A 13,502-nucleotide genomic window follows, 5' to 3' on the forward strand; every position below is an offset into this window, starting at 1 on the left:
CACGGCTCCTGTCACTACTTGCCAAGCCAAGTTGCCTTATAGTGGTGCTATACAGGTGAGATCTACCTAAACTCAAAGGAACTCAAGAAATATTTGAGTCTCTTGATAACTCTTGAGTGAAAGCTTGTTTGCCAAGCATTCATGAAAGAACATTGACAGGAGAACGTATGTAACATCTTCAGTTTTCCTTTTCCATGAGATTATCTATAGCTGATATACCATCACCACTTCCATTCGGTAAAGTAGCATGAAGATATCTAATTATGCAAAATAAAAAATAAAACCTTGGCCTGGAACACCCAGGGGCTAGATTGCAAATATGCCCTCCCACATTCTTATGTGCAGCATGCTACATTAGACTCTTCCTTCTTTTAAAATCACATTCATCTTTAGCCATTTCCAAAACTATTTTGAGGCAGTCTTCTGAAAACCTTCAAAATATTTTATTACATTGGTGATAGTTAATGATGTAATTCCTCAACAAGTTCTCAAAATAATGGTCAAAATTGATTTTTAGCAGACACTTTCAATAAAAATCTAGGTATGTGGCCATCCTGGTAATTTTTCCTGGAGACTGATAGAAATTAGAGTTTGCAGGAAGAGATTGGTAGCTTATCTCTAGACTATCTTTCCTGAAAGTAAGATTCCCCAGAGAAGCTTTTGTGAGGGGCTGGAGTTTGGAGATACACATTCTGGTGAGGACGAAGAGCTACTGATGAGGGAACCTAATCAATAATGTAGTACAATGAAGGACCCCCTCAATGTTGCACAGAGGCCAGCCTCAGAAAAACCTGCAGGTGGGGGTGGCTTTGGCTTTGACCCATGAAAAACTGCTCATTGAAATCCATGAGATCCATGAAGTGTAGATATTCTGTGTTCAGGCTTCCAACACATCTTCTCTATTAAAGGGAATGGGGCTCCACTTGAATTCTACAGCTACCCACTAGTATAAATATCATTGTATTTCTTGATTAGCTAACAAAATTGTGCAACACATTCATATGGCATGCATTTTTCCTGAAATAGGCCTTACAAACAATGCTCAGTATATAGCTGTGTATTGATAGATTGCCCTTGCAGCCTTTTATATTTTAAAATAATGAATATTCATTTATATTTATATCTATATATCATATATATGTAGAATAGATTCCTACATAAATATAAAGTGTAATACATGTTCATTCATTTTCTATCAGTCCATATATATAAATGCAATGGCTTGTGGGCTTACATCACCCTAGCATTCCTTATCTTGAGGTTTTTGTCTCAGCATTGCATCTAACTTCTATTGAGCTTCTTTCTATTCTTTTTTCTTCCCTCTCTTCTCCCTCCTGCCCCCCATCTTGTCTCTCTCTCTCTTTTTCTTTCTACTATTTTTGTGTATATCATGAGTGTGCAGAAAGGAACACCATGAGATATGACTTGGTGTCTGTAGGTTGGGGACATAGTGAGTTCAGAATACTTTTATATAATACGACCCTTGGCTAATGCTTTTGTCAAAATGTGCTGTTCTTGGTATGAGATGCATAATAAACTGGGATTCATTATTTCACTGAACCAGCAACTTTGTACCCTAAAGGGGCTTTGGTGTGACCAGACTGTTGTTTAATCTTTGTGTCAGGGCCCTCTCTTCCTGGCAAAGAGCTGTATGAGCCATCATGTGTTAAATGCCTTGTGATGGGGAGGGGTTTGTTTAGAGTTTCTTGCCAGCTGGATGCATTGCAGGTGTAGACAGCTGTAATATGGAGGTGTGACCCTGAGATACTCAAAAGCTGTTTGGTTTGTTATAGCAACTGCGAGAGTTAATAGCTGAACACAAGCCTCATATAGATAAGATGAACAAAACTGGGCCACAGTTACTGGAATTGAGCCCTGGGGAAGGCTTTTCTATCCAAGAGAAGTATGTGGCAGCCGACACCCTTTACAGTCAAATTAAAGAAGATGTCAAAAAGCGAGCTGTGGCACTGGATGAAGCCATTTCTCAATCAACTCAGGTAATTGTTTACACTAGAAATAGAATTGGGTTCTTGCAGACAACAGAGCACAGAAAGACATTTTCCTGGATCTCCTGATTAAATTTTAACTAAAATCATTTTACCACATTAACTCTGAGTATTGATGTCTGTGTCCCTCAGAGATGATGTGTGCTTGCATCCAGCCTTTATCTCCTTATTTTTGTCTGCCTGCTTATAGATATAATAAAAATAATTTTCAATGACTTAAGAAACATGCAGTTGTCGTCATTGTCCAAATATTTAATTCAGTGTCCATCCTGAGTAGAATGCAATATTTGCCATTGGGAGAGATAAAGGAAAGTGTTATAATTATTAATAAAATACTCTCAAGAAGGCAATGAGAAGAAAGAATGATAGGCTAAATGAAAAGAGAAAGAATATAAAGTTGGATATTGATGGTTTTTTCTTTTCTGAAAATGTCTTTTTTCAAGAAGTTGAATTTTGAAATACCCAAAGATTTTCCGTTTTCAAGATTTGGGTTTTATTATTAGATATGGCACGTTAGAGTAGGCCAGTGTCACAGTCCTGTGTGATTATTCCTTAACTTTGAGATAGTATAGAACAAAGTTCATTCATAGATACGAATGAACAAGTTTTTATAGCTTTAATTGTCTATGATTGCAAATAAAAATTTTAAATTCTCTCATGTGTCTGATTATGTATTTAACCATGAAGTAAATAAAAACTTCTGAAACTTGTAACTTCTGTTATATCAGAAGTTAAAACATTGGGGAGGTTTTTTTGTTAAAATTTTTTTTAACATTTTTCAGTTCAGGAAATGCATAACTTAAGAATTCCCTGGAATCTAATCAAAACTTTCCATGAATTTCACATTAAATAATGTAACTTTTCAGGATGCCAAAATAGTTCATTAAAAATGAAGGAAACAATCCATTGTAATAGACAAATACTCAGCTTATTGAACTTGATTTTTAAAATTAATTTGAATTATGATAACAGGATGAAGCAACAGGTAAAGACATGCTGCTGCCATGTCATTCTGGTCCAATTGCATATTAACATACACCATTTCCTAATGTATACACTCAACTATTCACAAGAAACTAAGTCTGTTGTACATAGGTCATGTGACACAGAGAGTGCATATAAGTCATGATTTTAGGCATGTCTTCATGTACCAGGTGGATGTAACTTTTGAATGGGTCTGTTGATAAAGAGGCTAAGATTTATTCTTAATTCTGACACTAAATGGTAAAAAATGTTTCTTCATTTAAATTTCACACTTAGTATTACACATCTTTTTTCCATAAGAGATCTCTTTGTTTTGCCCCTAGTTCCATGACAAGATAGATCAGATCCTTGAGAGCCTGGAACGCATCGTGGAGCGTCTGAGGCAGCCGCCATCTATCTCTGCAGAGGTCGAGAAGATCAAGGAACAGATCAGTGAAAATAAGAATGTGTCAGTAGACATGGAAAAGCTACAGCCATTGTATGAAACTCTTAAACAGAGGGGAGAGGAAATGATCGCTAGATCTGGGGGGACTGATAAAGACATATCTGCCAAAGGTAATACTTTTGGAATAGGGAAACAAACTTTATTTTTAAAGCATTCTAAATGTTTATGCTGTTTACTCAACGTCCAATTGGATAACAAAATGCTGCATTTTAAAAAAGGTATTACAAATGTGATGTGTTTAGGGTTGAAGGGCTGTGTATGCAAATCCCTTGTTAATGTCTTCCTGTGTTTGTGAAATTAATCAGTTGAATACAAAGCATGCCATTATACATAGACCATGTATAAATACCATATGTTCAAAGACCATGTGTTCTCAGGCCTTTTAAATCAGTAGGTTAAAGCATATTGCTAATAAGGCTATATCTGGGGTTTTTTCCTCATTACTGACTTTACTACCTTACATAGCATGCATCCTGCGTCACATAGCCGCAAAAATGAGAACCACTACCACAGCCCGCCATCTTTGAGATATGAGCTGAGGGTCAAAAGGGAGAGCGTGTGTGTAGTGGAAATTCACAATGAGAGTACTCTAGAAGCAAGCTAAAAATACATACCATACATTGTTACATTCCTGGGACTGAACAGACAATTTTACTATTGATTTGGAGAGCATAAAAGTGTACCTAGGTGATTATTTCACTCCCTTTGGGATTAAGGACAGCCTTAATGAACTTGAAACTTGATAAATTTGGTTCTACTCTGAGCTCACTTTTGTCAGGAAGAACCTTGGTTTGGTAAGAATAGGAGACCCAGAGATACTGTGTTATGGCATAGACTCTTGGACCTACTGATATCCACTGGACTGGGATCATTCAAAACTTGGTCCAGTTTTAGATATTTAGCAAATTGGATCACTACTTTCTGTGTGAACTGTAACATTCTGCTTTGTTGGTTCCATGGGGCTAACCAGTCGCCTTGTGGATATTGTTTTGCTTCATAGCTGTTCAGGATAAACTTGACCAAATGGTTTTCATCTGGGAGAACATACACACACTGGTGGAAGAAAGGGAAGCCAAACTACTGGATGTGATGGAGCTAGCAGAAAAGTTCTGGTGTGATCACATGTCATTGGTAGTTACCATTAAAGATACTCAAGATTTCATCCGGGACCTAGAAGATCCTGGAATTGATCCTTCAGTGGTAAAACAACAGCAAGAAGCAGCAGAGGTAAGCAGAAAATCTCATTTAAAGTTAGAAAAATAAGTTGTGGCATAATGAAATCCATATTCCTTGGGTAAATATTAGGCGTTACTCTGTTAACATTTATATGTGGTTCTGAAAGTGGAATGTACAATGATACAGTAGGAGATACAGTATACCCACAAATTTCGCTTTGAGATTGTATGTTTAAAACGATTTCTCAGGCCATGCATGGTGTCTCATGCCTGTAATCCCAGGACTTTGGGAGGCCAAGGTGGGAGGATCACTTGAGGCCAGGAGTTCGAGACCAGCTTGGCCAACATGACAAAACCCTGTCTCTACTACAAGTACAAAAATCAGTCAAGCATGGTGGTGCACACCTGTAGTACCAGCTACTTAGAGAGTGAAGCATGAGAATCACTTGAACCTGGTAGGTGGAGGTTGCAGTGAGCGAAGATCGTGCCACCGTACTCTAGCCTGATCAACAGAGTGAGACCCTGTCTCAGAAAACAAACCAAAAAAATCCACAAAACAACAACAAAAAATTTCTCTTTATCGTCACTGTTTTTGCCTTATTTCAGGGTCTCATTATCTCTCTCTTTCTTTTTAGCTTCCAAAGTAATCCAAAGTGCAGACAGTCTTTCCTTGCTAGGCCTCCCAGCTTGCCGCCAGTCTTCCCTCTAGATCTGCTCTTACTCTGTTGCTACCTAAACCCACTGAGAGGCATCCCCTGCCTTCTGGATAAAGCTCAAACTCCCTAGAGCAGGGCATGCAGCTTTTTGCATCCCAGCCTAGTTCGTGCCTATGTTTCCAAAATTATGTTTTTCTCTTGCTCCTTTACCGAGCTCCCTCCCTGCTACTGATTAGAAAGGACGTTTCCCCAAACAAACTGTTTTGCTCTTTCTAGTGTCAGTGCATTTGCACATCTTATTTCCTCACTCTAGAATATCCTTCCTGCCACTCTTCTGGCAAAGCCCACTCAAGGTTCAGTTGGATTATTACCCCCATATAAAACCTTTTCTTGTATACTTAGCAGAGTTAGTGCACCTGTGTTCCCATAATGCTTTCTTCATGCAAAGGACTCTGCAGATAGTATGATTTACTGTTGCTTATGCCTCTGTCTTTCCTGCTATTCCCTTGAGGGGAATAGCCATATCTGTTTTTCTTTGTATCCCCAGTGCCTGGTTTAGGGCTTGGTTTATGGTTATTCAGTGTTTGTTGAATGAATGAATATATTTAACCAAGAAGATGAAAGCAAAAGTAGGATACTGCCTTTCTGTTGTGATATTTTTGTACCTTACAGGTCTTACCTAGTCCTATCTAGGGTAATGACATAAAATGTAAATCCATAACTAGATTATTCTGTATCTACTAACAGATATATTAATTTGTATAGTTTTTGAATTCATATTTTACTTGTCTATTTTAATGTGTATTGTTTGGAAACTAAAATGTCTTCCTAAGCCTTGCAGTATTGTTGATATTTTAAAAAATTTGTTTTGGTATCTGTTAAGGTATTTCTTATTTATCATTTCTTAAATATTATCTTTGTAATAAACATTTGGCATTTGTTACTAAAAGGGTGCTGTTTTTCTTTTAAAATATTTCTTGTTGAAAAAATTTATTGCAGAAACTTAGAAAACAGAAAGAAAGAAAGAAAAACGATTAGAATGCCACCTTCTAAAAATAACTACCATTAATATTGTGTACTTTGTAAAGTTTTGATGTGGTTTTGCTTAAAATTCAAAGGCTGTCATTTTCTTATTCTAGGCCATAAGGGAAGAAATAGATGGACTACAGGAGGAGCTGGATATAGTTATTAACCTGGGTTCTGAACTCATTGCGGCATGTGGGGAGCCTGATAAACCCATTGTCAAGAAGAGTATAGATGAGGTACAACTGGCTTACTTATGAGAATGGCTTTTAAAAAGTTTTTAGTTAACTAAAATATTTTGTTAAAAGTAGTTGAAAATTTAAACTATGGCACTAAAAGAGTTCTAACATACATCTTGTAGTTAAATTCAGCATGGGATTCTCTAAATAAAGCTTGGAAAGACCGGATTGACAAACTTGAGGAGGCAATGCAGGCTGCTGTTCAGTACCAGGATGGACTGCAGGTAAGGGGAGTACAGTGTATGTGCTGGTCTTAGCTGGAAGGAGGACTCATAATAATTGATGTGTACATATTGGCACCACCTCAAGACCTGCCAGTGCATATGCAGTTGTGGGCAAATTATTCCTGCAGTTGCCTGTGTATCTCAGTTCATGTTTTGTCTTTTAGAAGATATTTCTGACCTTTCGGATATGTGTAGATTTATATACACATCTAAACACATTTCTGTATACACATTCAGTGAAATTTACTTTGAAAAGAAATATTTTGATTTTTTTAAGTGAAAGTAAATGTTCCCACACAGTATTTTTTATAAATGGCTCAGCACCAGACAGTGAAATGGAACTAAATCTGAATTCTGTTCTGAGTGGAATAAGATGAAAGGAGTAAACACTATCTAAAAATATCACCAAGTTTAACTAAAGTCAGAAGTAAAGAAATTTGATTTGAAGCCAATGTTCTCCATGTACAAAAATAGATTTCTGTTAGGTCATAATCCGGTGTGTAAAAACTGTTTTCTTCTTTTCCATGTATATAATTTGTTTTAATAGTTGTTTTTCACTTAAGGGTTTTCATTCAGTTCATTAACCATTTAAAAGGTTTTTTTTAATATTAAAAATTCTCCTGTCAGTTGAGTCCAACTCGGGTATATTTCTCTCCCTACCTCCCTTAACCTTGCTCCATTTCCTAACAGGCTGGCAGGAGTTTAATCTTTCATCCTTCTTACCATATGGAAAAAGCTTAAGTATTTCCATAACACTAAGTGAATATTATTTTTAAAGCCCAGATGAGAACATCTTTTCCTTTTTCATTATGCCATTCCATTTCTATATTTGTAAAAATAAATGTCACAGCTAGGCTTTATGCCAGCTGAGAAGTTTTTTGAACTTGGGAAATATATGAAAAATTTTACTACAAATAACATAATACTTTATTATAATTCTCCCTCCCTCTTCTTTTTTTTTTTGTAACCTAAGTGATAATTTACTCTTAGGTATCAATGACAAGTAACTAATTCGGGTTCCAGCCTGTCTGTGAGGCTAGGTCATTGTTAAATCATTGAGTTGTGATCTCTTCCATGGCTAGAGGTGGCAGTGCCACCACATGCAACCATTTAGGGGATCACAGGCAAGCCACCATGGCTTGTACAGTCTCATTATCACTACTAGAAAAACAAGGCCCGTCGTAAGTCCTGTCAATCATGTGTTAGTAGCATCACCTGTGCTAGCAAAGGGCCGATTGATTTATTAAGTAGCTGCAGCTCAGCTAGCTGTAGCTAGATGTCAAAGCTCTGGAAGCTAATTTTCAAGATTTGATTGTAAAGTAAAATATGTTTTATTTCCCAGGTTGCTGCTTAAGTACTTAGTCAGGGTTGGCTAATGATAATTTAAAAATCCAAGATTTATCACCCTCCTATATGGTTTGGAAACTTCATTAAAATGCAAAATATCCCAGTGCTTTGGGAGGCTGTGGTGGGAGGATCACTTGAGGCCAGGAATTCAAGACCAGCCTGGGAAAGATAGCAAAGTCCTGTCAAAACAAGAGCTGAAGTACCCCATCTACCATTTTTTTTTTTTTTTTAATTAGCTAGCCGTGGTGGCACGTGCCTATAGTCTGAGCTACTTGGAAGGCTGACATAGGAGGATTGCTTAAGCACAGGAGTTTGAGGTTACAGTGAGCTATTTGATTGTGCCAGTGCACTCCAGCTTGGGTGACAGAGTAATGGCAAAATGCTTTTATTTTGTATTCATTACCTAAAAAAAAGTGACTTGAGCCTTTTTAGACTATTTTTATTACCTAAATAAATAAGAAAAACAGGAGAGTCTGAGACCTGTTATACTTCAGAATAATGATCTTAATACTAATAACTTATATGTGCAGGATTTTAATGCTAATCTAAATAATATTTAAGGGTTTGAGTCAAATATTTTGCTTAAGTTCTAAACAGTAATTTCTTATTTGAATGAACAAATAGATTTGAATCTTTTTCTTTCAGTGTATTTATACAAGCTGCCTTTTAAGCACACATAGTGAAGAATTTTATGTGATTGGATTTCTATAAATGTTTTCAAATGAATTTTTTTAGAAGGTCATAATATTTCAAGAATCTATTGAATAAACAATTTCTTTTGCAAACTTGTATGTATCTATTTCATATTTGGTACAACCATTTTGGTATATTACTGCTTTTACTAATTTAGGTGAACCATGTTAATTTTTTATAAAATAGTCTCATTCCATAATATCTTTTAGATTTATGATTGTATTTTTCTGTAGTACTTGAAATACTGTAGCAATTTCAAATGTACTGTTGTAACAACACGTGGACTAATGTGTCTTTCAGGCAGTATTTGACTGGGTGGATATTGCAGGTGGTAAATTAGCTTCAATGTCTCCAATCGGAACAGATCTTGAAACTGTCAAGCAGCAGATTGAAGAGCTAAAGGTATGTGTGGGAGCTAATTTATCAAAGACTTCCTTGCAATTTTAAGTTCTTGATTCACGTAATTTTTTACATCAATTTATTTTACCCAATGTAAGTATGACAGCTTAATTATAAAGCTAGTTTAATGTACATAGTGCTTTCACATACTAAGCAATATATATATAAGTGCTCTTTAAATAAAGAAAATACTATTAATAGTTTTCCTTTTATAGTAAATTAATAACTGTTCATATAGAAAAATCAGAAAATACAAATAAAAAGGAAAAAAACAAATATTTGAAGTCACCCAAAATGTTATGTACCTAGAGATTACCTTTCTTAGATTTGATTTATAGCCTTTCTGATATCTTCATGTTAGGGACATGGTGTGTGTGTGTGTGTGTGTGTGTGTGTGTGTGTGTGTGTGTGTATAGGTAGAGAGAGAGATGTATTTAGATAATACTGTAAGGATTTTTATAACTTGTTTAACTTATTTATTCAGTAGTATATTGTTGTCACTACACTAGTATGTTGTCAATACACCACAGCATCATTTTTCTTTTCCTGATACATATTTTTTATTTTAATTTTTAATTTTCGTGGGTACATAGTAGGGGTTATATATCTATGGATTACATGACATATTTTGATACAGGCATGCAATATATAATAACTAAATCAGGGAAAATGGAGGTACCCATCACCTCAAACATTTATCCTTTTTGTTACAAATAATCCAGTTATACTCTTTTAGTTATTTTTAATTGTACAAAAATTATTTTTGACTATAATGACCTTGGCGTGCTAGCAAATGCAAGGTGTTATTCATTCTTTCTTTATTTTATACCCATTAACCCAACATTTTTATTTTCTTTAGAGTGTTCTGAGTAATTCGTTTAGTCTAACAAATTAAAAACACATCCATGATATAAGAATGTTTCCCAAAATGATTGATTTATAAATGTTTGTTGTTTTCCATAGCTGTTCTCTGTAATTTTTGCTTTTGTAATTCTTGATCTGCAGATGTGAAAATGGCAGAACTGTTTCCTCTTTGAATTCCTCTGTACCAATAATCATCTATCAAAATGGGATCAGCTATTTCCCTCCCAATTTTAGCTCTCCATATGCAGAGACATCACACTGTTTGCAATGAACTTTGCTAGATTTTATGTGAAATATTATCTGGCTTTAAAATTGTAGCATTTTCACATCTAAGTGTGACATAGAATATTTCATGTAGAAACAAATTTTCTTTTTGAGAATTTTATCGTTATCACTAAATTGAGATTTTTTTTTACTTTAATCTGCTTATGTGGCAAATATATGATATATTTTATGTACAGTTATGGGTGTGGATAATTTATTTTGGATATTTGCATATAGCTCAGTGGTTTTTATACAGCAGCCTGGTTAGAAGTGCTCACTCTGAAATGAGGTTATCCGAGTGTAGGTCCTAGTTCATCCACTTAGGGCATGTGAACTCAGTGGTCTTCCTGGTCTTACTAACTGGTCTTATTCCTATGTCTTTAGCTTACATTAAGGATAAAATTATTTCCTCAATAAGTTGGTTGAAAGTAACTTGAACATACCAAGTGCACACTATACCTTTGTTATTATTTTCAAATTATTGTTCATGTATTTTTGAACAAAGTTAAGGGACTGCTAGCCGTGAATTTTTTACTATTACATATTAAAAGAAATATTTTATGAAAGGACAGTTACCTATTACAAGCAATTGTTTGCTAACCTGTTGGTCGACAAAGCCAAGATTTTTAACTATGTCAGTGACTTAGAAAGTAGAATAGAGAATAACATTCTGTATCAGCAGTGGGTGAGGCATAGGAATATTAATAAACACAGCACAGCTACAGAAAACATAAAATTATCAGGGGATATAAGATGTGTGTATGTTTCAGAGCAGGAAATACTAATTTGAGTTTCTTAAGACTTTTTTGGCTTTCATATGTGTCAACATATATTTCTTTTTCTTTCTATAATTTTAAAATTCATTTTTCAAATACATACAAGATATTGGAATAAGTTCAGCCTTGAAATTTAGTTTTTTATTGTAGAGAATAAAATGAAATGAAATGTCAAAATTATAAATAGAAACATGTATCCATCCAAAAATACTGAATAAAGAGAAAATATTTTCCTTATTTTTTCGTCTACAATTCTTCCATTGGTAAGCCTCATGTGAGATTTTTACTTTGCGTCACCTCTTCTCAGTAAGTAGTGTGAATTAGAATAATGATATAACCAATAGATTTTTTTGTTTGGAGTTAGTGATTTTTAACAATATTTTCTTTGTATATGTCTTTTAATATAGCAATTTAAGTCTGAGGCCTATCAACAGCAGATAGAAATGGAAAGACTGAACCATCAAGCAGAGCTTTTGCTAAAGAAAGTGACAGAAGAGAGTGACAAACACACTGTTCAAGACCCATTAATGGAACTGAAATTGATATGGGATAGCCTGGAGGAGAGAATCATCAACAGACAGGTAAATATCAAGACTTTTCTTAAGAAATTATACATTTTCAATTTCAGATATTAATGTAAAATACTTATTAAAGATAAAATTAGAATTCTGCTTCTCATGTATTCTTTTATAACCATGAGGAGTGTCAAACTTAAAACAGAAGGGTATGATGATTAGGCTTCATTGGATGTGTTTATGGGCTTATGCAGCATGAAACAATTATTTTTTGCCCTTGTTTTATGGACATGTCATTCATAATATCAAATTTACAAATGGATTTTCTTCCCACTTTTTCTGTAGCATAAACTGGAGGGTGCTCTGTTAGCATTGGGTCAGTTTCAGCATGCCCTGGATGAGCTCCTGACGTGGCTGACACACACCGAGGGCTTGTTAAGTGAGCAGAAACCTGTTGGAGGAGACCCTAAAGCCATTGAAATTGAACTTGCCAAGCATCATGTATGTAGCTGTTAATGCAAATTATGTTTCTTCTCTGTCCATTTCTAGTGTCATCAGATTTCTCGGATATATTTCTTCTTTATTCATGTTTCAAGTTTATGGTTTTGACACAAGTTCATATTTGACATTTATAACTAAAGGTTAACTACTTAAAACTTAAAACATTATAGTCAAAATATTTTTCTTAAAATATCGTGTTCAAAATATTTTTCTTATTCAAGGCAATTATTATCTAACAAAATAAGGATGAGCAATTTGTGCTAAAGTTTATTAGGGCTGCATGGCAAACACTAAAGGTTTAAATCCTTAATTATACCTGTCATTGTGATAATGTCACCTATTTTTTAAAGTTGTTAGGGATAGCCTAAAATATCATAGGCTGAAAATGTCCTACTGCAGGTTTTATGTATATTTTCACTCTGGGCATCCATATTTCCATGTCTCTTTCATTTGTAGCTTGTCATTTCTGACGTATTTTTATCTGTCTGTATATCTTTTATTATGTTGGGGCTTATCCCTTTGTCTCCATGGCACTCTTGTCTTTGGATTTTTGTATCTTACTCCTTTTCTTTCTGAATTTTTAAAAATATTTATTATGTTTTAAAAAGTTGTTAGGTGTCCTGTACTTGATTTAAAGCTAGTAAGTTGAAAAATTTTTGTCTTAAGAGATACATGCAAAGCAATCTTGTATTGTTGTCACCTTTGTGACACTTCTTAATAGATCATTCCCTATCCCTTCAGTCACTAGACTTAATGAATAAAAGATTATGCACAGTAGAGTTTATTCTGGCATTCAACAATCTTTCATAGACTTTGACATTCACATTAATAGTGGTATCTTCAGAGTCCTAAATCCTAAACTAAAATAAATTTTCCATGATTATCAAATAGGAAATGTCTGATTGTTTTACATATTGATTAACATTTTTTAAAAAGGTGGGTTTGTAGCACTTTATGCTGTACAGTTTTTGACTATTCTTGCTTTTGTTCTCCTTCTTTCATACTTCCCCACAGTAATCGTTTCCTTGTTTAAAATTTTATTTTTCTCTTACCTTGTCTGTCTACATTGGTAGTCATTGCCCAGCCATATTTGATTAAACAATTTGGATTTATTTTGCATACTTAAAGTTGACGTAGAAGCTTGTTTCATTATTTAATGTCTACATTATACATTTGCTTAGAGCCATAATGACTGGTGAGACCAACTGCCTAGCAACAAAATATGTTTATTCTCATGGTGTGAGTTTATAGCTGCATTTACATTTTTATAAACCTATTGATTGTCTTAAAACTAATATACATTAGGATAGGAACTTTGTATAATAAGGTAGAGATGGAAAAATGAGGCACCCTGATCCAGTTATTTTGGTTCAGGATAGGTGAAGACATCT

The 13,502-nt window shown here is 34.6% G+C and overlaps 1 protein-coding gene across 4 annotated transcripts in view; it reads left to right on the forward strand.

Moving 5' to 3' along the window:
- The window catches only part of DST (dystonin), a 496,305-nt gene that overhangs the window by 441,966 nt on the left and 40,837 nt on the right, over positions 1–13,502 (forward strand). For all 4 annotated transcript variants that reach the window (XM_011960180.1, XM_011960181.1, XM_011960182.1 and 1 more), the window contains 8 exons: positions 1,794–1,997; positions 3,314–3,545; positions 4,436–4,662; positions 6,406–6,528; positions 6,651–6,752; positions 9,093–9,194; positions 11,503–11,676; positions 11,956–12,111. In XM_011960180.1, coding sequence (XP_011815570.1) covers positions 1,794–1,997; positions 3,314–3,545; positions 4,436–4,662; positions 6,406–6,528; positions 6,651–6,752; positions 9,093–9,194; positions 11,503–11,676; positions 11,956–12,111 — 1,320 coding nt within the window. The remainder of the gene's footprint in view (positions 1–1,793; positions 1,998–3,313; positions 3,546–4,435; positions 4,663–6,405; positions 6,529–6,650; positions 6,753–9,092; positions 9,195–11,502; positions 11,677–11,955; positions 12,112–13,502) is intronic.

Source organism: Colobus angolensis, unplaced genomic scaffold (genome assembly GCF_000951035.1).
Source record: "Colobus angolensis palliatus isolate OR3802 unplaced genomic scaffold, Cang.pa_1.0 Scaffold51, whole genome shotgun sequence".
NCBI classification, from domain to species: domain Eukaryota; kingdom Metazoa; phylum Chordata; class Mammalia; order Primates; family Cercopithecidae; genus Colobus; species Colobus angolensis.